General features: G+C 45.7%; 1 protein-coding gene across 1 annotated transcript in view; it reads left to right on the plus strand.

Moving 5' to 3' along the window:
* Positions 1–25,857, plus strand: part of LOC144485955 (sodium/hydrogen exchanger 9-like) — a 285,192-nt gene that overhangs the window by 105,323 nt on the left and 154,012 nt on the right. Inside the window, exon 7 of the mRNA XM_078204030.1 lies at positions 18,781–18,919. Coding sequence (XP_078060156.1) covers positions 18,781–18,919 — 139 coding nt within the window. The remainder of the gene's footprint in view (positions 1–18,780; positions 18,920–25,857) is intronic.

The raw sequence follows: 25,857 nt of genomic DNA on the forward strand, positions 1-25,857 counted from the left end.
TTCGCATTCTAATCAGTATTCTGTAACTTGATTTTGTGTCTCTGTGCCCTGTTTGAGAGCAGATTTCCACTCCATCTGACGAAGGGAGCAGCGCTCCGAAAGCAAATGGCATTTGCTACCAAATAAACCTGTTGGACTTTAACCTGGTGTTGTTAAAACTCTTACTGTGTTTACCCCAGTCCAGCGCCGGCATCTCCACATCACAATCTACAAGTCAGGAGTAGCGGTAATGTTGGGAAAAGCATTAGACAGAAAATCAGAGATGCATGTGTTAAAGGCACATCTGTGATTGTGGGCAACTTTAATCTGCATATAGATTGGGAAAGTCAAATTAGTCACAGTACAATAGAGAAGGAATTTCTGGAGTGCATTCGGGGTGGTTTTCTGGAGCAATATGTTGAGGAACCAACAAGGGAGCAGGCCATCATAGAATGGGTGTTGTGCAATGAGAAAGGATTAGTTGGCAATCTAGTTGTGAGAGAACCCTTGGGGACAAGTGACCATAAAATGGTAGAATTCTTTGTCAAGGTGGATAGTGATGTAGTTGATTCTGAGACCAGGGTCCTGAATCTCAATAAAGGTAACTATGACGGTGTGAGATATAAATTGGCCATGATGGACTGGGAAACATTCCTGAAAGGAAAGACAGTGGACAAGCAATGGCGGGCATTTAAAGAACGAATAGGTGAACTCCAGAAGTTGTTTATTTCTGTTTAGCGCAAGAGTGTAAGGGAATTCTGGCCAAACCATTGATTTGATTTGATGTGATTTGATTTGATTTATTATTGTCACATGTATTAGTAAACAGTGAAAAGTACTTGTTTCTATACAGACAAAACATACTGTACATAGGGAAGGAAAGGAGAGAGTCTAGAATGTAGTGTTACAGTCAAAGCTGGAGTGTAGATAAAGATCAACTTAATGCGAGGTAGGACCATTCAAAAGTTTGATGGCAGCAGGGAAGAAGCTGTTTAGAGTCGGTTGGTACGTGTCCTCCGTGGTGGGATTCAAACACATGTCCTCTGGGCATTAACCTGGGCCTTTGGATTACTAGTCCAGTGACATTACCACCACATCATCAGCTCCCTAAACATGCACTTTAAGTTTTATTCTGCAGCAGTTCCAAAATCTTTATGGATGTCTTTATTTAATGTCCCTCTGTTCCCTTTCATTCCAGATTCAACCAAATTGCTTCCAGCAGCATGCCCTCAAGGTTTCAATATGTTCTGGTAACAGCTGACAGTGTTTGACATATATATTCTGTGTGTGTTTGATGTTCCCAGGAAGGAACTCATTGTGATCAGGTTTTAGCTGTTATCTGGATTCTCCTGGTTAATCCGCAACGTTCGCTAATTAGTCTATCAGTCAATCAAGGCTCCTTCCAAAGAAACACTGCAGTAAATGAGAATTGCTATCAAAAGTGTTTACTAAAAACTCGGAACTTTTCTTTCAACAGTGTGCTTCACTGACTGTCGATGAATGTCAACCCCTCCATTAGGGCTGGCCTAGTATTAGCTAACATGATCAGTAAAACACGGTACTGGTTACTGCAGTAGAAATTAAGGGTGAAATCTGTTTTATCGTAACAAAGAATTGCCGTGGAAACCAACCAAACTTCTAACTATGGAACGTTGGTGAACATAAGTGCATCTGTGATGTGTTTTTACTTTATTAATCAACATGCAAATGTCAGTCTTCTGAAATTACTCAGCATTTTAATTGAATGAGGTCCTCGGTGCTCTGCTTTCATATGGAGTGCTTTCGACAGCAAACACTTGAAATCGTCACCTTTTATTGAAATAATTAAGCTTATCCCAATTGCCAACTCACAGGCCCATCCTACCCTGGTTCAACAACTCCACCAGGATAAAAGTGCTGTACCTTTTCACGATATTAAATGCAACTTTTTTTTTATTCATTCGTGGGACATGGGTGTTGCTGGCTGGCCAGCATTTATTGCCCGTCCTTAGTTGCCCTTGAGAAGGTGGTGGTGAGCTGCCTTCTTGAGATGCTGCCATCCACGTACTGTGGGTTGACCCACAATGCCATTAGGGAGGGAATTCCAGGATTTTGACCAACGACTGCGTAGGAACAGTGATATATTTCCAAGTCAGGATGGTGAGTGACTTAGAGGGGAACTTGCAGGTGGTGGTGTTCCCATGTATCTGCTGCCCTTGTCCATCTGGATGGAAGTGTTCGTGGGTTTGGAAGGTGCTGTCTAAGGATCTTTGGTGAATTGCTGTGGTACATCTTGTAGATAGTGCACACTGCTGCTACTGAGCATGATTGCTGGAAGGAGTGGACATTTGTGGATGTGGTGCCAATCAAGCGGGCTGCTTTGTCCTGGATGGTGTCAAGCTTCTTGAGTGTTGTTGGAGCTGCATCCATCCAGGCAAGCGGGGAGTATTTCATCCTACTCCTGACTTGTGCCTTACAGATGGTGGATTGGCTTTGGGGAGTCAGGAGGTGAGTTACTCGCTGCAGTATTCCTAGCCTCTGACCTGCTCTTGTAGCCACTATATTTATGTGATGAGTCCAGTTGAGTTTTTGGTCAATGGTAACCCCAAGGATGTTGACAGTGTGTGTTCAGTGATGGTAACACCATTGAATGTCAAGGGGCAGTGTTTAGAGTATCTCTTATTAGTGATGGTCATTGCCTGGCATTTGTGTGACAAGAATGTTATTTGCCACTTGCCTGCCCAAGCCTGGATATTGTCCAAATCTTGTTGCATTTGAACATGGATTGTATCAGTATCTGCGGAGTCCCGAATGGTGCTGAACATTGTGCAATCATCGCCAAAAATCCCCACTTCTGACTTTATGACAGAGGGAAGGTCATTGATGAAGCAGCTGAAGATGGTTGGGCCTAGGACACTACCACAACACTGACCCTCTACAACCACCACCATCTTCCTACGTGCCAGTTATGACTTCAACCAGCGAAAAGTTTGCCCCCTGATATCCATAGATTCTAGTTTTGCTTGGGCTCCTTGATGCTACACTTGATCGAATGCGACCTTGATTTGAAGGGCTGTTACTCTCACCTCACCTCTGAAATTTAGATCTCTCTCCAGTGTTACAACACTTCAAGGTTCCTGCAGTCACTGAAACTCTAGCCTTTTGGACATCTCTCATTCATTTATTGTCTGTCCCTAACTGCCTTCCATTTCAGAGGGCAATTGAGAGTAAACCATGTTGCTGTGGGCCTGGCATCACTTGCAGGCCAGTCGGTTGCCAGTACGTGAGGCATTCCTTTTTGCCTCACCATTGCTGGCTTTGTTTTCATCTGATTAGGTGCCCCTTAATTTGCTCCCTCACTTCTTCTGTCTCATTCTTTAAGACCGTCCTTAAAACGTACCCCATTAAACAAGCTTTTACCTCCGCCCACACCCCCACCTCCCAATATCTTCATTGGCTCAGTGTCGATTTTTCTCTGATCACCATCCTGCTAAGCGCTTTGGGACTTTTTCCATTGTAATCGGTGCTACATAAGTACTCGTCGTTATTCTGTGACTTGTACTGCCTCGCCCCTGAATCAGTCTGAGACAGCCCCTGAAGAGGAGGAAAGCAATGCACCAATAATACATACAACCCAATGCAAACTAATCAGGTGCAGTTCAAGAGCCTTAGCCTTGTCTGTGAATCAATACGGTCTACAGATTATATGCTTAAAAAATACTGAAGTGTTGTCTGATAGAAATTGATTTTCTAATGAGAGGCACTGGCTGTATCCACCTCATTGACTGCGATTGGCAATCATATATAAAAATAACGGTTATGTAGGAGGAGTGGTGGATGGCTGATGTGGAGACTGGATAAATTATGCACACACATCTTAGGAGAGCATCACAAAATTGTTAGTAGAATTGTCCATTAGAATTTGTGAAATGAGCTAAACTAAGCAAATATTGGGCTAATGTTGGAAGCTGTTAATAAGCATCGTATGAACTACCTTCTGGGAGTCATTTTCACATATCTAATTGTTGCAAAAACGCTGTACGTTGAGTTCTCACATGAGGCTGTTTAATTTTCTACTCGTAAGCTCAGGTTCTATGCTCACAGTCTGATTTTAAATAGGTTGCCAGTACGTAGCTAGTACATTATGGATGTCGTTCAATTTTTTTTGAACAGCTGTATCATGTCCACTTGAAATGCTTGTCCCACAAGTTCACCCTTCTGTGAATCTTCCTTCTTAACTGAAGCTGCTACCTCCTTCAATCATCCTTGCTGCTCGCCTCCCAGTTCTTTTCGTTGCGTCAGTGCTTTCTGAAGCTAAACTGCCCAAAGTATTCCATCTGTGATCGACTGAAAATTGAGAATCAAATTTAGGTCACATTTGGTGCAAGGTATCCTCAGGAGGCAAGCCTGCTAACTGCGGTAAATAAAACAAATTCAGAATCTGTTATGGGACTGCTGTTACAGATTGCTGTCAAGTGGCTAATTTTGGAGGAGAATAAAATTACTCTTGCTCCTGCCTAACACTTCCACTTGTTTATTGTTACACGGGGAGAAATTGTTTCAAACACACATTTCTTTCAAATAGAGAGGCTGCTGAAGCACAGAACATCTGATAGACACACAATTGGTATGCACCTCACCGCGGGCTTCCCTGCAATCACAGTCTGCCCATCATTAGACTGATGAAGATTTTTGTTGTCTAAGTAGCTCACTCTTACTAGTTTAGTCCCATTGAAATCAACGGAGCAACTGAATCCCACAATAATCTTGACACATTGTTTTTGTCTGCTGTAAATCGCAAGAGCTCACAAAGGGGGCAGCACGGTGGCACAGTGGTTAGCACCGCTGTCTCACAGCGCCAGGGACCCCGGTTCAGTTCCGGCCCCGGGCGACTGTCCGTGTGGAGTCTGCACGTTCTCCCCCTGTCTGCGTGGGTTTCCTCCGGGTGCTCCGGTTTCCCCCCACGCACCAAAGATGTGCGGGTTAGGTGGATTGGCCGTGCTAAATTGCCCTTTAGTGTCAGGGGGACTAGCTAGGGTAAATGCATGGAGTTATGAGGATAGGGCCTAGGTCGGATTGTTGTCGAGCAGGTTCGATAGGCTGAATAGCCTGCTTCTGCACTGTGGGGATTCTATGAATCTATGTCTAAGGTTTGACTTTGCAATGCCACACATCAACTGAAATTCTACGCTTGGATATTTGTCTGTGTTTGCCTATTCTCATTTCCCAGCACTCTGTTTCCCGATAATTGGATGTCTGCCTATGATTTCTATCAAAATTTCTGTTTCACACAAGCTGGGGCCTAGTTTTTGATCAAAGAGTTAGACCTGGCAGCCAGGTTGCAAGGAAATTAAAACTTGATCCACTTTAAGAAAAAGGTTAAAGGAAGAGATCAGAGCAACAAAAGAGATTTTATCAAATCTAAACAGCCAGTTCATTCTCATTAAAGAACAAAGAAAATTACAGCACACGAACAGGCCCTTTGGCCCTTCAAGCCTGCACCGACCATGCTGCCCGACTGAACTAAAACCCCCTACCCTTCCGGGGACCATATCCCTCTATTCCCATCCTATTCATGTATTTGTCAAGACGTCCCTTAAAAGTCACTATTGTATCTGCTTCCACTACCTCCCCCGGCAACGAGTTCCAGGCACCCACCACCCTCTGTGTAAAAGAACTTGCCTCGTACGTCTCCTTTAAACCTTGCCCCTCGCACTTTAAACCTGTGCCCCCTAGAAATTGACTCTTCCACCCTGGGAAAAAGCTTCTGACTATTCACTCTGTCCATGCCCCTCATAATCTTATAGACTTCTATCAGGTTGCCCCTCAACCTCCGTCGTTCCTGTGAGAACAAACCAAGTTTCTCCAACCTGTCCTCATAGCTAATGTCCTCCATACCAGGCAATATCCTGGTAAATCTTTTCTGTACCCTTTCCAAAGCCCCCACATCCTTCTGGTAGTGTGGCGACCAGAATTGAACACTATATTCCAAGTGCGGCCTAACTAAGGTTCTATAAAGCTTCTATCAATCCTTGCACGTCTGCTTCATGTTGTCCTCTTGATGCATTCCGTCCATGTGTGTCTCACTTCCTCATTTTCCAGGAGGGGAGAGCTTGATTTGCATGAAATTAAAGAAAAATTGTGGTCTGGTGTATCACCTGCAATCCTCAGTGTTGTAGAAGGATACACTGATTGCTACTTTGCTCTTCCCTTTTATACTGTAAAATGGTGGGAAGCAGAAGAGCAGCTTTCTCGTGCAATCAGGAATGGCGGCATGCTCAACTTATCATGTCCCTGGTCCACCCAAGTAGCAAAGGGAGGCTATGGCCTAGTGGTATTATCGCTAGACTATTAATCCAGAAACTCAACTAATGTTCTGGAGACCAGGGTTCGAATCCCGCCATGTGAGCTGGTGAAATTTGAATTCAATTTAAAAAATCTAGAATTAAAAGTCTAAATGCTGACCCTGAAACCATTGTCGGAAAAACCTATCTGGTTCACTAATGTCCTTTAGGGAAGGAAATTTGACGTCCTTACCTGGTCTGGCCTACATGTGACTCCAGAGTCACAGCAATGTGGTTGACTCTCAACTGCCCCCTGAAATGGCCTAGCGAGCCAATCAGTTCAAGGGCATTTAGGGATGGGCAACAAATGCTGGCCAGCCAGTGACGCCCCTGTCCTACAAATGAATAAAAAAATTGTCAGCTTTTAAGGAAAATGCTGGGTCAAGAGACGATCAAACTTCAAAGTTAATCGTTAAAGCTATTAGTGCCAGCAATATGTTAACAAAAGCATTGTTTTCAGTCTTCAGATTAGACAAGCCTTAACTCAGTCAGGAGATGATCCTTGATCTTGGATGGGTTAGGATTCTAAAAGTCAAAATTCATTTTTTTTGGACGAAGGATAGAAAAAGCAAGGGATTATTCTGCCTAAATTCCACCTAAATTGTTCCTTTATATATGAGACTGTTAAATGATGGAGAGTTGCCAAGTTCCATGACAATGCGGCGGCAATGTCTGTTTGGGGAGGCATGGTGGCACAGTGGCTAGCACTGTTGCCTCACAGCGCTAGGGACCCATTTTCAATTCTCGGCTTGGGTCACTGTCTCTGTGGAGTTTGCACATTCTCCCCATGTCTGCGTGGGTTTCCTCCGGGTGCTCCGGTTTCCTCCCACAGTCCAAAGATGTGCGGGTTAGGTGGTTTGGCCGTGCTAAATTGACCCTTAGTGTCAGGGGACTGGCTCGGCTATGGGCATGAGGTGATGGGGATAGGGCCTGGGTGGGATTGTGGTCGGTGCAGACTCGATGGGCTGAATGGCCTCCTTCTGCACTGTAGGACTCTATGTATTTCTATATAAGGCTACAAATGTGTTCATTATAAATACTTCATTTAATGGTTGTCTCAGTAAAAGGCATGAGGACCTTTAAAACCATCTTGTTCACCCTGGATGTGAAATCTCTCTGGTTAATGATTTATTGGAAAGTAAGCATGAGTTTGGAAAGGGATTTACCATTTTCAGTTAGCGACCTATTCAGTTAAGTCATTGATCAGAAGAGTTGCACTTCTCCATGCAGTGGTTTGGCTACATCATGAACGGGCTACCTATAGGTGGGAGAGCAGGCTGGTAGTTTGTAAAATAGGGTACCTGACATTGGCTGTGTGCCCACTGCCTGTCCACCTGCCTCCACCCCACCATGATTTTATGAGTGATGAGGAGGCATGGCCCATGTCCAACAATTCTTCCCCCCCCCCACTTCACCGGCAACTGCCAGCGTGACACCGGGAGTAGGGAAAATGCTAGAATCTATTCCAAAGGATGTGATAACTGGACTTTTCGCAAATGATAGGATTGGCAGAGTCAGCACGGAATTATGAGAAGGAAATCATGTTTGTCAAACGTGTTGGAGGCTTTTAAGGATGTAATGTTTAGGATAGATAAGGGGGAAACAGTAGATGTGTTGTATTTGGATTTTCTGGGAGGCTTTTGATAAGGTCCCACACCTTATCAAAAGTGTAAACAAAATTAGAGTATATGTGATCAGGGGCAATACAATGCCACAGATTGAGAATTGGTGGATAGACAGAAACTAGAGAGTAGGAATAAATGGGTCATACCCGGTCTGGCAGTCTGTTGCATGCTGGTTACAAGATTGATGTGGAGGTGTCTCTGTGCACTGTTGGAGAACAGATTTCCACTCCATCTGACGAAGGGGCAGCGCTCCGAAAGCTTATGGTATTTGCTACCAAATAAACCTGTTGGACTTTAACCTGGTGTTGTGAGACTTCTTACTGTGGTTACAAGATTGACAGGCTAAATGAGTGGGCAAGAACATGGCAGAAGGAGTATAATGTGGAAAAATGTGAAGTTATCCACTTTGGTATGAAAAAAAGTCCTGAGTATTTTGTAAATGTTGAGGGATTGGCAAGTGTTGATGTCCAAAGGGACTTAGTGTCCCTGTCCATGAATCACTGAAAGCTAACATACAGAAGACAAATGTTATGTTGGCCTTCATTGCAAGAAGGTTTGAGTACAGGAGTACAGAAGTCATGCTGCAATTGTATCAAGCCTTGTTGAGATTGCACCTGTGTACAATTTTGGTCTCTTTAGCTAAGGGAGGCTATACTTGCCATAGAGGGAGTGCAACCCAGGTTCACCAGACGGATTCCTGGGATGGTGGGATTATCCTAAGAGGAGAGATTGAGGAAAGTGGGCCTGTCTTCTCCGAAATTTAGAAAAATGCCAGACAATTTCACTGAAGCAAAAAATTATTACAGGGTTCAACAGGATAAATTCAAGATGGATGTTTCCCTTTCTTGGGATGGGGTGGGGGGAGGGGACAGTGGGGCTGTGGGGAGAGTCTACTACTAGTGGACAGAGTCCCAGAATAAGGAATAGGCTGTAGGCCAGTTCGATCTGAGATCAGGAGAAACTTCTTCAGTCAGAGGGTGGTAAGCCTTTGGAGCTCTCTACTCCAGAGAGCTGTGGAGGTTTAGGCACTGAGTATGATAAGACAGAAATCAATAGGTTTCGAGATATTAAAGATATCAAAGGACATGGGGATTGTGCAGGAACATGGCATTCGCGTAGACGATCAGCCAATGTATGTGCATTTAGAGCGGAACAATCTCATTAGTGACAGACAGCATGGTTTTGTAAGAGGGAGGTTGTGCCTTACAAATTTGGTGGAGTTTTTTGAGGAAGTGACAAAAACGGTTGACGAAGGAAGGGCCGTGGATGTCGTCTATATGGATTTCAGTAAGGCATTTGACAAAGTCCCACATGGCAGGTTGTTTAAAAAGGTTAAGGCTCATGGGATACAAGGAGAAGTGGCTAGATGGGTGGAGAACTGGCTTGGCCATAGGAGACAGAGGGTAGCGGTTGAAGGGTCTTTTGCCGGCTGGAGGTCTGTGACCAGTGGTGTTCCGCAGAGCTCTGTACTGGGACCTCTGCTATTTGTGATATATATAAATGATTTGGAAGAAGGTGTAACTGGTGTTATCAGCAAGTTTGCGGATGACACGAAGATGGCTGGACTTGCGGATAGCGATGAGCATTGTCGGGCAATACAGCGGGATATAGATAGGCTGGAAAATTGGGCGGAGAGGTGGCAGATGGAATTTAATCCAGATAAATGTGAAGTGATGCATTTTGGAAGAAATAATGTAAGGAGGAGTTATACAATAAATGGCAGAGACATCAAGAGTATAGAAACACAGAGGGACCTACCTACATGTGCAAGTCCACAAATCCTTGAAGGTGGCAACACAGGTGGAGAAGGTGGTGAAGAAGGCATATGGTATGCTTGCCTTTATAGGACAGGGTATAGAGTATAAAAGCTGGAGTCTGATGATGCAGCTGTATAGAACGCTGATTGGCCACATTTGGAGTACTGCATCCAGTTCTGGTCGCCGCACTACCAGAAGGATGTGGAGGCGTTAGAAAGAGTGCAGAGAAGGTTTACCAGGATGTTGCCTGGTATGGAGGGTCTTAGCTATGAGGAGAGATTGGGTAAACTGGGCTTGTTCTCCCTGGAAAGATGGAGAATGAGGGGAGATCTAATAGAGGTGTACAAGATTATGAAGGGGATAGATAGGGTGAACGGTGGGAAGCTTTTTCCCAGATCAGTGACGATCACGAGGGGTCACGGGCTCAAGGTGAGAGGGGCGAAGTATAACTCAGATATTAGAGGGATGTTTTTTACACAGAGAGTGGTGGGGGCCTGGAATGCGCTGCCAAGTAGGGTGGTGGAGGCAGACACGCTGACATCGTTTAAGACTTACCTGGATAGTCACATGAGCAGCCTGGGAATGGAGGGATACAAACGATTGGTCTAGTTGGACCAAGGAGCAGCACAGGCTTGGAGGGCCGAAGGGCCTGTTTCCTGTGCTGTACTGTTCTTTGGTTGAATGGCAGAACAGGCTCGAGGGACCGAAAAGCCATCTCCTGTTCCTATGTTCTTAATCTTAGCCCTTTTAATCTCTTTCTGTTTCAAAACTTGAGTCCTTATGTAAAAACAAAATACTGTGGGTGCTGGAAACCTGAAATTAAAAACAGAAAATGCTGGAAAAACTCAGCAGGTCTGGCAGCTCTGAGGGTGAGTCACACAGACTCGAAACCTTAACTGTTCCTCACACCACAGAAGCTGCCAGAACGTTTTCTGGATCCTCTGTTCTTGCTGCCAGACCTGCTGAGTTTTTCCAGCATTTTCTGTTTTGACTCGAGTCCTTATGCCATGCTTTGTTGGTTTAATTAGCTTTTTGCCAATTTGCAGAACACAACATTTGCTCCACTTAGTGGCAGCCTGTTCCAGCTGCGAGTGACTTCAACATCGCCCAAACATAAACCACATCCAAGTCACTATAATAGTCAGCACTCGACCCCATCCAAGTCCATTTTTATTACATAACCAGGTAGCAGTCTATTACAACGATATATAGACTCCCTGCTGTGGTCGTGTTTATTCCAACTAAATCCACATTTGCTGCATTCAGCAGTGGTTTATTGCAGTTTAGTCTGCTGTTGCTGTTTTAGCTGCAGGCTATTATCTTGCTTTTTAGCATTCACAGAGCTACATGCTGATCTTCACTGAGTTAGATACTGAGCTGCTTTTGTCTCCATTCACTGAGCTAGGTGTTAGACTTTATCACCTGAGTTTACACTCTGTCAGGCGTCCACACCACTGTCCATTCACTGAGCTCGGTGGTGCGTTCCACCTGAGTCTGCATTGACTGGTTGGTCGTCTGTTCTACCTGAGTGCATTCCCCTTGAGTCATAGAGGTTTACAGCATAGAAACAGGCCCTTCAGCCCAACTTGTCCATTCTGCCCCTTTTTTGTAACCCCTAAGCTAGTCCCAATTGCCCATGTTTGGCCCATATCCCTCTATACCCATCTTACCCATGTAACTGTCTAAACACTTCATAGTCTGGATGATAGCTCTTTAAAATGTATTGGATGTGGGCATCGCTGGCATTTATTGCCCATCTCTAATTGCCCTTAACTGAGTGGCATTTCGGGGGGGGGCCCTTTAAGAGTCAACCACATTGCTGTATATCTGGAGTCAGATGTCTCGACCAGACAGGATGACAGATTTCCTTCCCGAAAGGACATTAGTGAACCAGATGTGTTTTTACAGCAATGGTTTCATGGTTATCATTAGACTTCTAATTCCTGATTTCAAATTTCACCATCTGCCATTCGAACCCCGGTCGCTGGATTACTGGTCCAGTGACAATACCACTACGCCATGTGTACATTTACTGAGATTAACTTCAACGCAGATGAAAATCATGAAATATTACTCACCTTACACCATCCCCCAAAGTAAAACATTATACATATCCCAATGTGAATTACTGTGAAGCCTCATGAAATGAAAGTTGAGTTTTAAATTCACAATTGACAATCAAACGAATGATCTATTGTGCACGGCTGTCTCTGAAGGGTGCAAAACGATTGAATCTGTTAAGTGCGGGCGAGGCTGGCCCAAGATTTCTATGGCGTTTAAGATGTGATTGATGCAAAGTAAAAAATGATGGCAGGATTCTCCCAGCCCAGTGCGCTGCTCGAGTAGCGCAGTGGGGCAGGAGACAACAGCCTTTTGCGAGGTTCTGGTCGCGGGTCTCGCAGGTGCCTTTTTGTAGCCTAATCAGCTTCACGCCAGAACTCAGAGTGGGCCTGGGACGTAATTCTCTGAGTCCGCTTGCGTCTCCCGTCCCCGCCGGGATGCTTCCCACCTGTGGAGTTTACAACTGCTCCCCACTAATGCGGAACAGGCATCCTCACCCCACTGGTGGGGACAGATGCCATTGAGGCCCCACCAGGGGGTTGAAGGCAAGGGGGGAGTGCCTCTTGGGCAGTGCCAGCCTGGCACCTTGGCACTGTCCAAGGGGCAAACTGGCACTGCCCACAGGCACCTTGGCACTGCCCACCAGGCTGTGGCAAGGGGGTGGGGCCTACTGGGGGTCAATCAGTGGTGGTGGGGGGAGATCTGCCGCCAATCTGCAAGTGGGAGAGGGAGGAGGGCGATCGAGGCTGGCCATTGGCGGGGGAGTGGGGGGGGGGGGGGGGGGTTGCATCAGGCCTGGTCATCAGGGAGGTGAGGGAGGGGGGGGGGGCATTGATCAGGGCTGGACCGGGAGTGGGGGTAGATTTGGGCTGGTCTTGGGGGGAGATCGGGGCTGGCCCGGGGTGGGGGGAGGAGACTGGGGCTGGCCTGGGGGGGCGGCTTCCGGGGAAGGCCAGCGATCAGAGGACTACTGCGCATGCGCTGATCTCCGCACTGACAGATTGGCATATGCACTGTGGCTCACTCAGAGCTATGCTGCCGGCCTCTCGTGCGAGATTAGACCCCATCGCCTACTTTTTAGCATGAATCACTCTGAGGTACTCCGCATTGCACAGAGTGTCGGAGATTCATTCAGGTAAGTACGCCCAAAAAAAGGGCGGGAAATAGTCCGGTTTTCCCGCCCGTTGGGCACTTAGTTTTGTTTTGGGCGAATCTTGGCCTGGGTTTCTTGTTTGCCTCAGAAACCTAATTTTCACATAACTCACCTTTGAAGAATAAGGAGGGTTCTAATGGAGCTGAATATTGGGCAAAGTGTAAAACTGACATCGGACCTGATCTGTTACGCCCCCCCCCCCCTCATCCCAACCCCAACCCCCCGCCCCCCGCAACCTCTCCAAGATGGCTTGGTTTAAAACCGGGACTTCAGTTGTGACATTTCAGAATCTCCACAGCTTCTGTGATTAGACGTTGATTTACTTCCCCTGTCATTTAATAGAGACTTGATTCATAAAATATCATGTCTTTCTATCTCCTCTTGTAAACCTCAACTGCCAGTAAAGCCAATTTGTAAACTATAAAAACTGATGAACATGATCTCTTCTAATGAATGGGATGCTGGCAAGTCGATGTACTTCAATCCAGAAGGCATATGGGTTCATAAATAACCCAATGTCTTACAGGCTTTGTGCGTACTGTCTACAGATTGCAGCTTTATTAGGGAAGTGTTTTTGACTCTGACAAAATATTATCTTGAGCAGCTGGAAGTGATGAGAAGTCCTGATATTTATCACATTGCTGGGTCATTGCCTTGCAATGTTTTCAGGAGAGCAGTAATACGCTGCATGGTAATTATGTAAGAGTTCAATTGTCCCATGTCCCTATTGTAGACAGTAAGATGAAGGCACAAAGATGAAGCATTTATTTTACACTGACCGCACTTTCAACATGTGTATGCAACTTTGAGGAGAGTCGGCCGTTTGTTATTCTATTTTCAGCTAAAATACACCTGAGTTTGAGGAAGGAAGGGAACTTTCAATTTATGCTTGGTAGTTCGGCACAGACTCAAGTTACCATTCTCCCATGTGAAGTGAGCTGAGTTGCAATTTTTAATAAGGGACGTGCCTGAGAAAGGAAAAGAAATGGGCGAGATTTGTTTCCGATTGGTCCCAGACTTGAGTAAAAGGGATTTTATTCGGTGGGAGTCTATAAGAATGGCCTGTGTGGAAAATAGAAATATCACACTGCTGGAATAAAGAGTGTTCTTCTGAGATAGTGGCTGAGGAGCTTGAGGGAACAGAAACGGCAGAACTTGATGCACTTGACCTCAGGTATCTCTGACATGGGAGAGTTCATGCATGTTAAGTGGGAAAGTGTTCCATTTCTCTCGTAACAAAACCCCTTATGTTAATATTTGTTGAAGAGTGTAAGCAAATAGAGGGTAGTAATCTCCATAATACTCCCGGTGGAGGGTAGTAATCTCCATATTACTCCCGGTGGAGGGTAGTAATCTCCATATTACTCCCGGTGGAGGGTAGTAATCTCCAGATTACTCCCTGTGAAACGTGTTAGCCAAAGTAGAAAGAGGGAGATAGGAAGGATCAATGAATGGTTTGACATATGGTGCAGGAGGGAGGGTTTTGGATTCTTGGCGTATTGGGACCATCTTTGGGACAGAAAGCACTTTTTTAAAATGGACGGGTTGCACCTCCACAGAACTGGGACCAATGTTCTTGCAGCCAGGTTTACGAATGGGTGGGTGTAAACCAAATTGACAGTGGGATGGCCACCAGTGTATTGAAGTAGCAAAGGAGTTTACTATGCAAACAGTGAGAATGTTAGACAATGCTAGAGAAGAAAGTGGTACCATATTACTTCAGAGCAGACAAAGGATGACTAAGAGGGATGGAAAGACAGGATTACAATGCATGTATATAAACACACATACTATGGCGAATAAAGTTGGTAAGGATCTTCTGGTCCCACCACTCTCAATGAGAAAATTCCCATTGAAATCACCCTACACCGCCAAGAAACCCATGGCAGGGGCTGCTGCTGGCAGGACCAGAGAATCCTGCTGGCTGGTGAATTCTGGCCGGAGAGTAGGAATAAAAGGGGTATTTTTAGGATGGCAACCTGTAACTAGTTGAGTGCCACAGGGGTCAGTGCTGGGGCCAAGTTTGTGGATGACACAAAAATAGATGGGAAGACAAGTGGTGAGGATGACACAAAGGATGGGATTTTCTGGCCACGCTCGCCCTAAAACCAGAAAATCCTACCCAAAGTCAACGGACCTTTCCATAGTCCGCCCCTCATCCACTACGATTCCCATGGTGGGCGGGACGGGAATATTTGCCCCAAAGAGTCTACAGAGGGTTATAGACAAGTTAAGTGTGCTGGTAAAAATTTGTCTGATGGAATATAATGCAGGAAAATGTGAAGTTATGCACTTTAGTAAGAAGAATAAAGGAGCCGAGTATTATTTAAATGGAGAGAGACTGCAGAAAGCTGCAGCACGGAGGGATTTTGGGGTCCTCGTGCATCAATCACAAAAAGCTAGCATGCAAGTTCAGCCGGTAATTGGACAGGCGAATGGAATGTTGGCCTTTATTTCAAAACGAATGGAGTATAAAAATAGTGAAGACTGGAATAGTCACAGCTTGAATACTATGAACAGTTTTGGTCCCTTAAGTAAAAAAAGATATACTGGCAATGGAGGCAGTAATACACTGGAATTGGTGAGGGTGGTATGGTGGCACAGTGATTAGCACTGCTGCCTCACAGTGCCAGGGACCCGGATTCAATTTTCGCCTTGGGTGACTGTGTGGAATTTGCACGTTCTCCCCATGTCTGCATGGGTTTCCTTCGGGCACTCCGGTTTCCTCCCACAGTCCAAAGATGCGCAGGTTTGCTGGATTGGCCATGGTAAATGTGCGGGGTTACAGAGATAGGGTGGTGGGATGGGGTGGGCCTGGATAAGATGCCCTTTTGAAGAATCTGTACAGACTCAATGGGCCAAATGGCCTCCTTCTGCTCTGTAGTGTGCTCTTTTTGTGCTCAGTTTCCTTGTTCCCTTGAGGTCCTTAAACCATTATACACAATTGGGATGAGTTACATGCGCAAACTACAGTGGCAATCTTTCTCTGCCATTTCCATGAACTGATAGGAATTCTCCTAGCGCCAGCACACCATTTTCTGTAGTAATGTGATTGTATTTTATTTTACTTTTTATTACGTAGTGGTTCTATGAAAAATTCACTAGGTTGATTCCAGGTATGGAGGAAGTTTCCTATTGAGTAGGATGAGCCTGTACTCATTGAAGCTTAGAAGATTGAGAGGTGACATTGACACATATAGGATTCTTAGGGGGCTTGACAGGGTAGATGCTGAGAGGTAGTTTCCCTTTGTGGGGGAGTCTAGGGCCAGAGGGCATAATCTCAGAGTAAGAGGTCATCCATTTAAGGAAGAGATGAAGAGGAATTTCTTCTCTCCGAGGGTAGTGAATCTGTGGAATTTTTACCGCAGAGGGGGTTATACAGGTTGAGTCATTAAGTATGTTGAAAACTGAAATAGACAGATTTTTAATTAGTAATAAATCAAGGATTATGGGGATAAAACGGGAAAGTGGAGTTGATGATTATCATATCAGTTCAGTCATGATCTCATTGAATAGCGGAACAGACTTGATGGGCTGAATGGTCCACTTCTACTCCTACATCTTATGGTAGGGAGAGGTGGAGTGGGTTCTATTAGGGACAAAGAGAGTGATATATTTAGAGGAGCAGGGCAAAGGTAGGATACTTAATGAGTTCTTTTTATTGGTGTTTACTCAGGAAGAAGAATCTGACAAAGTATCGGTGGAAACAGAGATAATGGTGGCAGTGGAAAATGTGAACATTGACAGGGTGGAGGCACTGGAAAGGCTAGAAATGCTTGGCATAGATTAACCACCTGGTCAGAGTTTGGAGGAGATTTACTAGAAAGCTTCCAGGGTTTTTGGGATGAGTTTCATTACAAGGGTAGATTGGAAAGGCTGAGGTTGTTCTGATTGGAGAAAAGGAGATTTGATAGAGGTGGACAAGGTAATGACAAGCTCAGATAAGGCAGGCGAGGGAAAGTTCTTCCCACCAGTTAATTGTGAAAGGATTGGGGAGACATAGATTGAAGATTTTGGGAGGCATACAGGGGAAATGTGAGGAAGAGTTTCCTGGAACTCGCTGCCTATGAGGCTGGAAGATACGGAAACAATGATTTCAAAAGGAAATTGGATAGGCGCTTGAAGGAAATGAAGCTGCATGGCTAAAGGGAGTGAGCAAAGGATTGGAGTTGACTGCAATATACAACAAGGTGCTAGCATGGACTTGATGGGATTGTGAGGCTGCTGGACCAGAACCCCAAGCGACCCCAACAATTTTTCTATTTTGGCCTAAATGCGAGGATAGGATATTTCTTTCCAGGAATGATTCCACTGACAAATTAGGGATCTTGTAGAGTGAAACAAACTTTATTTAGTAACACAGTCTAAATATAGCTCTAACAAATAAATCAGCTCTACCATTAACAGTTGAATAATATTTGAAAATGAAAGAAAGCCACTTTACTTTATAACTTATGACTATTCCAGTCCCAAATAAGCCCCATTCATGCATAAATCAAATCCACTTTTAAATAAATCCAGTTAGCAAACGCAGGCATACTTGCTTTAACATTTGTTAACAGTCTTCAGAGAGAGATAGAATTCCAGAAGCCTGCAAAATCCTTCTAACTTCAACCAAGCTTCAGCAACTCAAAAGCTGTTTTCCCCTCTGCAATAGACCCTGCTCTGCACATTAACCACATCATCACATGACCCTGTCAATCTCTTTAATCAGAAATCCCAGGGGAACTTAAGTGAACAAAAGTCCATTAGCTCTACTTAACATAAGACTTGCGAAGTTGAAATGAGTAATTATCCTGCTATCCCAGAATTTGAGCTGCATTCCTCCAAACATACCAACAGCCTGTAGAATAAAACTGAAGTTTTAAGTATTCCCCTTAAATATAAGAAAACAATGTATATAATTAACAATTGCGCTGCTATCATCACAGGATGAATGGCCTCATGAAGTGCCATAAATGACTCTGTGACTCAAAAAAGCTGTTCTTTGTTATATAGAAACAGAAGTAGGCCATTCAGCCTCGCAGGCCAGTTCTACCGCTACTCATCTGTACTTCATCATTATTACTTACCTTTGCTCCTGTTCTCTTTACCCAACAATTTCAATCTACAACCTGTTGGGGAAGGATTTTCAGATTCCCAATACCTTTTGCATGGAAGAAGTGCTTCCTGATTTCACTGCCATCTGACCTAGATCTAACTTTCAGATTATGCCCTCCGGTCCTAGATTCACCCACTGGAGGAGCTAATTTCTCTGAGTCTGCTCCATCGGATATTTTAATTCTCAATTTAGGTGACCCATCAGCCTTCTAAACTCAAGGCAATAGGACCTAAATTTATATGAACTATCCTCATGATTTTTTATTTCAACTTTTAAGCCTGTGGTATTATTCTGGAGCAGCTGTATTGTGCCCCAAACAGCCTTTCTGAAGTGTGCTGTCCAAAACTGAGCACAGCATTCCTGATGTTGTCCTGCTTGGCATCTAAACACTGAAGCACCACTTGCCCACCACGTCCTAACCACATCGAGATTAAGACCAACATTCCATTTGCCATCTTGATTACTTCTGTAACTTTTCGTGATCTGGTCACAAGTGAAGCCTCGAAATTGGCCCGATTGTTTGACCCAGTGAAATAATTCCTGCAAGGCCGGTGTCCCTTCACCAGATTCCCTTTATTTACAAACTCTATTCCACTCCTAAGAGTGCTTCAGGCATATAGTCAGAATCTGGTGGGCCAGTAGCCCTAATACTCCAATATACTTCCTGATCGGGCAGCCAATCATTACCTCAATCAGGGAGCTCATACTCCAAGAGGCCCATCTCATGGGCCTCGTTGAGGTCATTACACCCATGCTAACACTTATTCTTTTCTTTTCACAGCTCCATATCCATATACAGCCCAAAGGACAACTCCGATATGTTTGATGCTGCTGCTTTCTTCAAATCAGTTGGGAACTTTGCGTGGATTTTTGCTGGATCGTTTGCCATGGGGTCAGCCTATGGCATCGTCACAGCTTTGATATCCTTTCAGTGTAAACAGTAAGAATTATTCAAAAATCTGCCCCCACAGTTCACAAAGTGGAACGGATCATATTAATTTTACATCCCTTGATTTCAAAAATATAGCACCTTCACCACTGAGCTAATCTTAGTGGATTTCCTTAATTGGTCTCATTTACGCTGGTGATCAATCTGGATCAATTATGACTTGTTAAATCACAGGGAAGTGATCAGTAGGTTCAGGGAGTGCAGGCAGTTTAGGTCATTGCTGTGCATCATATGTGTGGAGAAAATGCTGGTGGAAGTAACATTCCCTCTGTAGCTTTTCCATCACAACTGAGCAAATACAGCACCAGCCACGGTCCTTGTTCACGTGAATTCTCTTGTTGCTAGACTGACGTGTGTTTTATTGATCGCATAGATTGTGACGGCCAATGAGATCCAATTATAATCTCCAGTCTTCACAACAGACATGTACCTTCACATTATTTCTTTAATTCACTTATGGATTGTGGGCGTCACTGACCAGGCCAGCATTTATTGCCCATCCCTAATGGCCCTTCAGAAGGTGGTGGTGAGCTGCCTTCTTGAACCACTGCAATCCCTGAGGTTTAGGTAAACCCAGTAAGAGGTTTAACAACACCAGGTTAAAGTCCAACAGGTTTATTTGGTAGCAAAAGCCACACAAGCTTTCGGAGCTCCAAGCCCCTTCTTCAGGTGAGTGGGAATTCTGTTCACAAACAGGGCATATAAAGACACAAACTCAATTTACATGAATAATGGTTGGAATGCGAATACTTACAACTAATCAAGTCTTTAAGAAACAAAACAACGTGAGTGGAGAGAGCATCAAGACAGGCTAAAAAGATGTGTATTGTCTCCAGACAAGACAGCCAGTGAAACTCAGTAAAGACTTGATTAGTTGTAAGTATTCGCATTCCAACCATTATTCATGTAAATTGAGTCTCTGTCTTTATATGCCCTGTTTGTGAACAGAATTCCCACTCACCTGAAGAAGGGGCTTGGAGCTCTGAAAGCTTGTGTGGCTTTTGCTACCAAATAAACCTGTTGGACTTTAACCTGGTGTTGTTAAACTTCTTACTGTGTTTACCCCAGTCCAACGCCGGCATCTCCACATCATGTTTAGGTAAACCCACAGTGCGGTTAGAGAGGGAACTCCAGGATTTTGACCCAGCGACAGTGAAGGAATGGCAATATATTTCCAAGTCAGGATGGTGAGTGACTTGGAGGGGAACCTAGAGGTGATGATGTTCCCAGATCTCTGTTGCTCTTGTCCTTTTAGATGGCAGTGGCTGTGAGTTTGGTAGGTGCTGCCTAAGGAACCTTGGTGAATTCATGCAGCACATCTTGTAGATGGTACACACGGCTGCCACAGTTCACCGGTGGTAGAGGGATTGAATGTTTATGGAAGGGGAGCAATGAAGTGGGCTACTGGATGGTGTCAAGCTTCTGAGCAATGAACTCAGATTTGCTTGTAGAGGTATTTTTTTAGGATAGTAGTGGCTGTAGATTTTCTAGTTATCTACCAAGTCACTGTTGACAACTTGAACAACATGTTGCCCCATGGGGGAAGGGGTATATGAGTTCAAACCCACAATTCCCCTCACTGCTGATTCTCAATTTGGACCAGTTATTTTCAGAAGGAAATAGCAACTGGACAGCAAACTATTTGAAAAAGAAAGGTGAGTGGGCCAAAGCCAACGTTCAGGATTTAACTATCACAGAATATATAAATCACCGAATCACTACAGTGCAGAAGGAAGCCATTTGACCCATTGAGTCTGCACTGACCACAGTCCCACCCAACCCCTATCCCCGTAACCCAACGTATTTACCCTGCTAGTCTCCCTGACACTAAGGGTCAATTTACCATGGCCAATCAACCTAACCTGCACATCTTTGGACTGGGAGGAAAACAGAGCACCCGGAGGAAACCCATGCAGACATGAGGAGAATGTGCAAGCTCCACACAGACCCAAATCGGGAATCGAACCTGTGTCCCTGGTTCTGTGAGGCAGCAGTGCTAACCACTGTGCCACCGTGCCGCCCTAACTAGGGTAAAGAAAATTGGGAAATACTGAATTGATGCCAATTTGAGATTCTTAAAGCTTGAACGTGATAGGACGCAGTGAGGATGGTTATCAGACATTTCTCGATTTTCAAGTGCTGGGAAAGAATGAGGAACTCGGACAGTGCAAGTGAAGGAAGTTCAAAGGAGCACTGATTGTACCATCAATACAGAGAGAAAAATGTGGCTAAAGATCAAGGAAACGTGTGTTTTCATATGGAGCAAGAGCAGGAAAATGGCTGGAGATAGAAAGAAAAGAAATGGAGATTCAAGGAAATGCCCCAATTAAAACCATAAGAGGTAGGAGCAGAATTAGGCCATTCGGCCCATCGAGTCTGCTCTGCCATTCAATCATTGCTTTCAAAGCATGGGTTAAAGTGAGAAAATACCACTGCATGTGCTGGGTATTTTGAGCTTGAACTCTTATCCCCATTCCCCTGTTGGGTATGATAATGATAAACCTGAGATGTTGCACCGAGTTAGTGAGCCTTTATGTTTTGGCATTCATAATGTTTATGATGCCATTGGACAGTGAAAAAGGAGGGTCAGTTGCTATCACTGCTTCATGTTGAAGGAGAGAGTCAGTAGATTAGAAATGATATTTTACAAGCTGCATGGTGAGGGTCCCACCTGGTCACAAACTGAGTGCAGCTAGACCAGCATTTTCATCTGCTTCCCAAAGTGGATTTGGACCATGCTGCTAAGTCACTTTTTGGGTATAGTAGCCTCCAGTGGTGACAGCGTTCATAATTCCTCAAGAAGCGATGGGACAGAGAGGAAGCAGAGCTGAGATGGAAAGTGGAACACAGGAGGATGATCACAAGACTGAAATAAATGGAAGGAGATCTGCCAATCAGCTTAGGACACGGGAAGATTCCAGTAGGCCTTAATGACCATGAGAGATATTGATGTTGTGATCAAATGAACCATGATCTACCCCCACCACCCCCCTCTTAAATGTATTCAAGAGGCGGCTAGATGTAGCACTTGGGGCAAACGGGATCAAAGGTTATGGGGAGAAAGCGTGATTAGGCTATTGAGTTGGATGATCAGCCATGATCATAATGAATGGTGGAGCAGGCTCAAAGGGCCGAATGGCCTCCTCCTGCTCCTATTTTCTATGTTTCTATGTAAATTCAACATTTAGCTGAGAGACAGGAGTGAGAGATCAGGTTCAAAGGAAGGTGAGAGAGGATTATTTCTCATCTATTTTCACATTTACAGCATCGGCAGTGTTTTATCGTCTTGTCTAATGTGAGGCAGCTACTGTATCACAGGCTCAAAGGACCTCTTCCTCCTCCTTTCTTCTATGTTCCTATTCCCTCTGTGGGACAGATAAAAATCAGGCAGGTTTTGCTTGTCTACCTTTTAGTGTCCAATCCTTGATGAGGGTGGATGCTAATAAATCGTTAGTGCTGGAATAGCCCTCCACCTCTGCAGAGACACCCGCTACAGGCTGGCTGTTGCCGCAAGACTCCTCTGAGGCCTGAATTGAAAATGTTGGGCGGAATTTGCCCCAGTGTCTTAATGACTCGAATACTGGGGTACCAGACGGGCACTGCCTGATGGACACTACCCGGCCATGCCCTCGACCAGCCGGGAGCTTCAATGGCCTCCGAAGCCCCACCCCCCTCCCCCTTGGCGTGGCCATCATGCCAGCTGTCCGTTAGCGGAGACCAGCAATGATTCTCGCCGTTCTTGCACCACGCCGGAAGATCCTGGGAGCTGGGAGAATCCGGTGTCAAACGGGCCGTGTTCATTTAAATATGCTAATCGGCCTCAGGCCCTTTCCGGTTCACGCCGTTAGAAAGGGACCGCAATAATTGCAGACTGTTTGGTACCAGGCACGGAGCCGATCTTTAGGTACGCATACTATTTTCCGGATTGGCGCAACATCTGTGCCAGGCGCGGCAAGTCAGAAAATCGCCCCCATTATGTTTTAACCAGTAGTATCCATTTTCGTAATATTCGGTGACGAACAAAGCAACCGGTGTCCTCTGAACACAAAACATTACTGTCCTAGATTTTCTTCCCCTTCCTGATGTGACTCTGAGAAGCACTTGTCCCTTTGGTTCCAGCCACTCGGGAAACCTGACTGCAGCACGGCCGTGAGGGTCTGCAACCTGCCTTATAGACCAGAAGGGGGCGATGGTGACTACTGCTCTGACCTGTTGGTCAGAAATCCCACTGAACCTTTGGAAAACTCAAAAGATTTTTCTTGTATAGCTCCCTGTAATATCTCCTAGGAAGCAGAGGATTATGCAGAATTGTGTATGTGTGCGTGGCATTAATCTCTACTGTCTCTCCTTTTCTGTGTCTCTCCCCTGTTTCTGTAGTGTCTACCCCTGACTGTTCCTTTCGGATCTCACCTCGTTTGTCTCAGTCTTATCCCTGTCTACACAGTAAGCCTGAGTGACTGGTGTATTGTACTTTTTCCCATCTTCCTCTCTGCTGCTGCTTCCTGTTCATCTTGTTATCCTGATCTCTTCCTTTCTTGCTTCTCTGCTCTTTCATAGTCCATTGCTCTCTTTCCCCCTCTTGCCTCTGTTGGTCCTTTTCGCTCTCGTTGTCTGTCTTCTCTGTACGTATTCTGGGGACAAAGTAATTGTAATGATTGTACAGCTGATTTCCACTGGGGCAGCATGGTGACACAGTGGTTAGCACTGCTGCCTCACAGCGCCAGGGACCAGGGTTCAATTCCGGCCTTGGGTCACTGTCTGTGTGGAGTTTGCACGTTCTTCCCGTATCCGCGTGGGTTTCCTTCAGGTGCTCCGATTTCGTCCCACAGTCCAAAGATGTGCAGCTCAGGTTGATTGGTCGTGCTAAATTGCCCCTTAGTGTCAGGGGACTTGCAGGGTAAAAAGGTGGGGTGACGCGGATAGGGCCTAGGTGGGATTGTGGTCTTGATGGGCTGAATGGCCTCATTCTGCATTATAGGGATTCTATGATGCTCATTTCTTATTGCTGGACTTCCTAATCGGAGTTCAAAATGTAAAGACTAAGCTGTTCATGGAAGGCCTGTGAAAACAGTAATTTATTTAAAGGTCAGTTGTACATATTTAAAAGAATATAAACCACAATTCTCCCAAAGTTTCTAAGTGTCGAATTCACGGGAAAACTGGTGCAAATCACGCCAGTTCTTTTCAGTGCAACTTCACACTCGAATCTCCCACACTCTGTGCAATGCAGAGGTCACAATCGTAAATATAATTAAAAGCTCGGGGGGGGGGGGGGGGGGGGCCTATTCACACCAGAGGCTGATAGATTCTGGGCCTCTGCGCATGCACAGTGGCCCCTACCCATCAGCCTGCAGTTTGGTGGCCAGCTCAATCGCTGGCCAGCCCAGGACCCTCGCAGTGCTGCCCCTCCCGACACCTTCACAGCCCAATCGTGGCCCACATGAGCATTCGCGGGCCAGTCCCGACCCCGCTTCCTGTCCCGGAGTGCCACAATCTCCAGTCCCCCCTCCCAGCAGTGACAATCCTCCCCACCCCCACCCTCCCCTCAGGCAGACCCCCCCAGCACACCCCCCAGGCTGGCCATCCCCCCCCCCCTTCCTCCCTCCCCAAGCTGCCCCGATCGCTGGCCTCCCTCCAGCTCTGACTGATCCCAATGCAGAGTGGTAGCGGGACCCCCCCCTCACCCCATGGATCCCCCCAGGCCCCACCCCCAGCCGGCTCCACCTCTAGCTGGCCACATGCCCTGTTGGGCAGTGCCAAGGTGCCATCTGGGCATGGGCACTTTGCCCCTTGGGATGTGCCAGGGGGCACAGGCTGGCACTGCCAGAGTGCCCATGCCCGGGGGGACCACTCCCCGCTGCCCAACTCTCTGGGGGGCCCCAATAGCTCCCCCTTTACTCCAGCGGGGTTGTCCTGATAGTTCCCTGAATGTTGGGAGCTCGTCTGAACGCCGCCAATTTTCTTATCTTACAACTGAGATCTGTGTTTGAAGTAACAACCACAGAATTAGATCCTTGTCTTTAACAAACCCGTGCTACACTTTGTTATTTGATTATTGAGTTCATAGTTTACTGTGAGAACTGTGGGTGGCATGGTGGCACAGTGTTTAGCATTGCTGCCTCACAGTGCCAGGGATCCGGGTTCAATTCCAACCTTGGGTTACTGTCTGTGTGGCACCTGCACGTTCTCCCCGTATTTGCATGGGTTTCATCCGGTTGCTCCAGTTTCCTCCCACAGTCCAAATATGTGCGGGTTAGGTGGATTGGCCATGCTAAATTGCCCCTTGGTGTCCACAGATGTGTAGGTTAGAGGGATTAGTGGGGTAAATACATGAGGTAACGGGGATAGGGCCTGGGTGGGAGGCTCGCTCGGAGAGTCGGTGCAGACTCAATGGGTCAAATGGCCTCCTTCTGCACTGTAGGGATTCTGCGACTCAGTCGCCAAAACCTTGCTGCCATTTATGCCAGTGGGATCTTATGACCCCACTGACAGCGCACCCTCACCATGTATTTCCCGGTGGTGAGGGGTATTTTCAGTGGGAAACCCCATTGACAATGGCGGACCATAAGATCCCACCACCAGCGAGCAGCACATCACCTCCCGCCACTGGGAAATGTGTTGCAGAGGGGGAGGATATTCCCACCCCATGACTCTATTAGTATAATAAATGCAAAGTGCCGGCCTATGTTTATCTGTATCTGATCATTATTAGCAAACCCCTGACAAGGACACAAATTATACACTAAACATCCAGCAAAACCTCAGTTCAGTTTCCATTGAATTTAGTAAACCCATGCTGTCATCTATGGATTCCAAAATAATGTTGAACAATCCTGTTAAACTTCCAGGTACATTTTCAAAACAGAAGTTGATGAATTAAAAACTGGGTTAAGTTATGATAGAAAACTC

The sequence above is a fragment of the Mustelus asterias genome, chromosome 3 (assembly GCF_964213995.1).
Source record: "Mustelus asterias chromosome 3, sMusAst1.hap1.1, whole genome shotgun sequence".
Classification (NCBI taxonomy): Eukaryota; Metazoa; Chordata; class Chondrichthyes; order Carcharhiniformes; family Triakidae; genus Mustelus; species Mustelus asterias.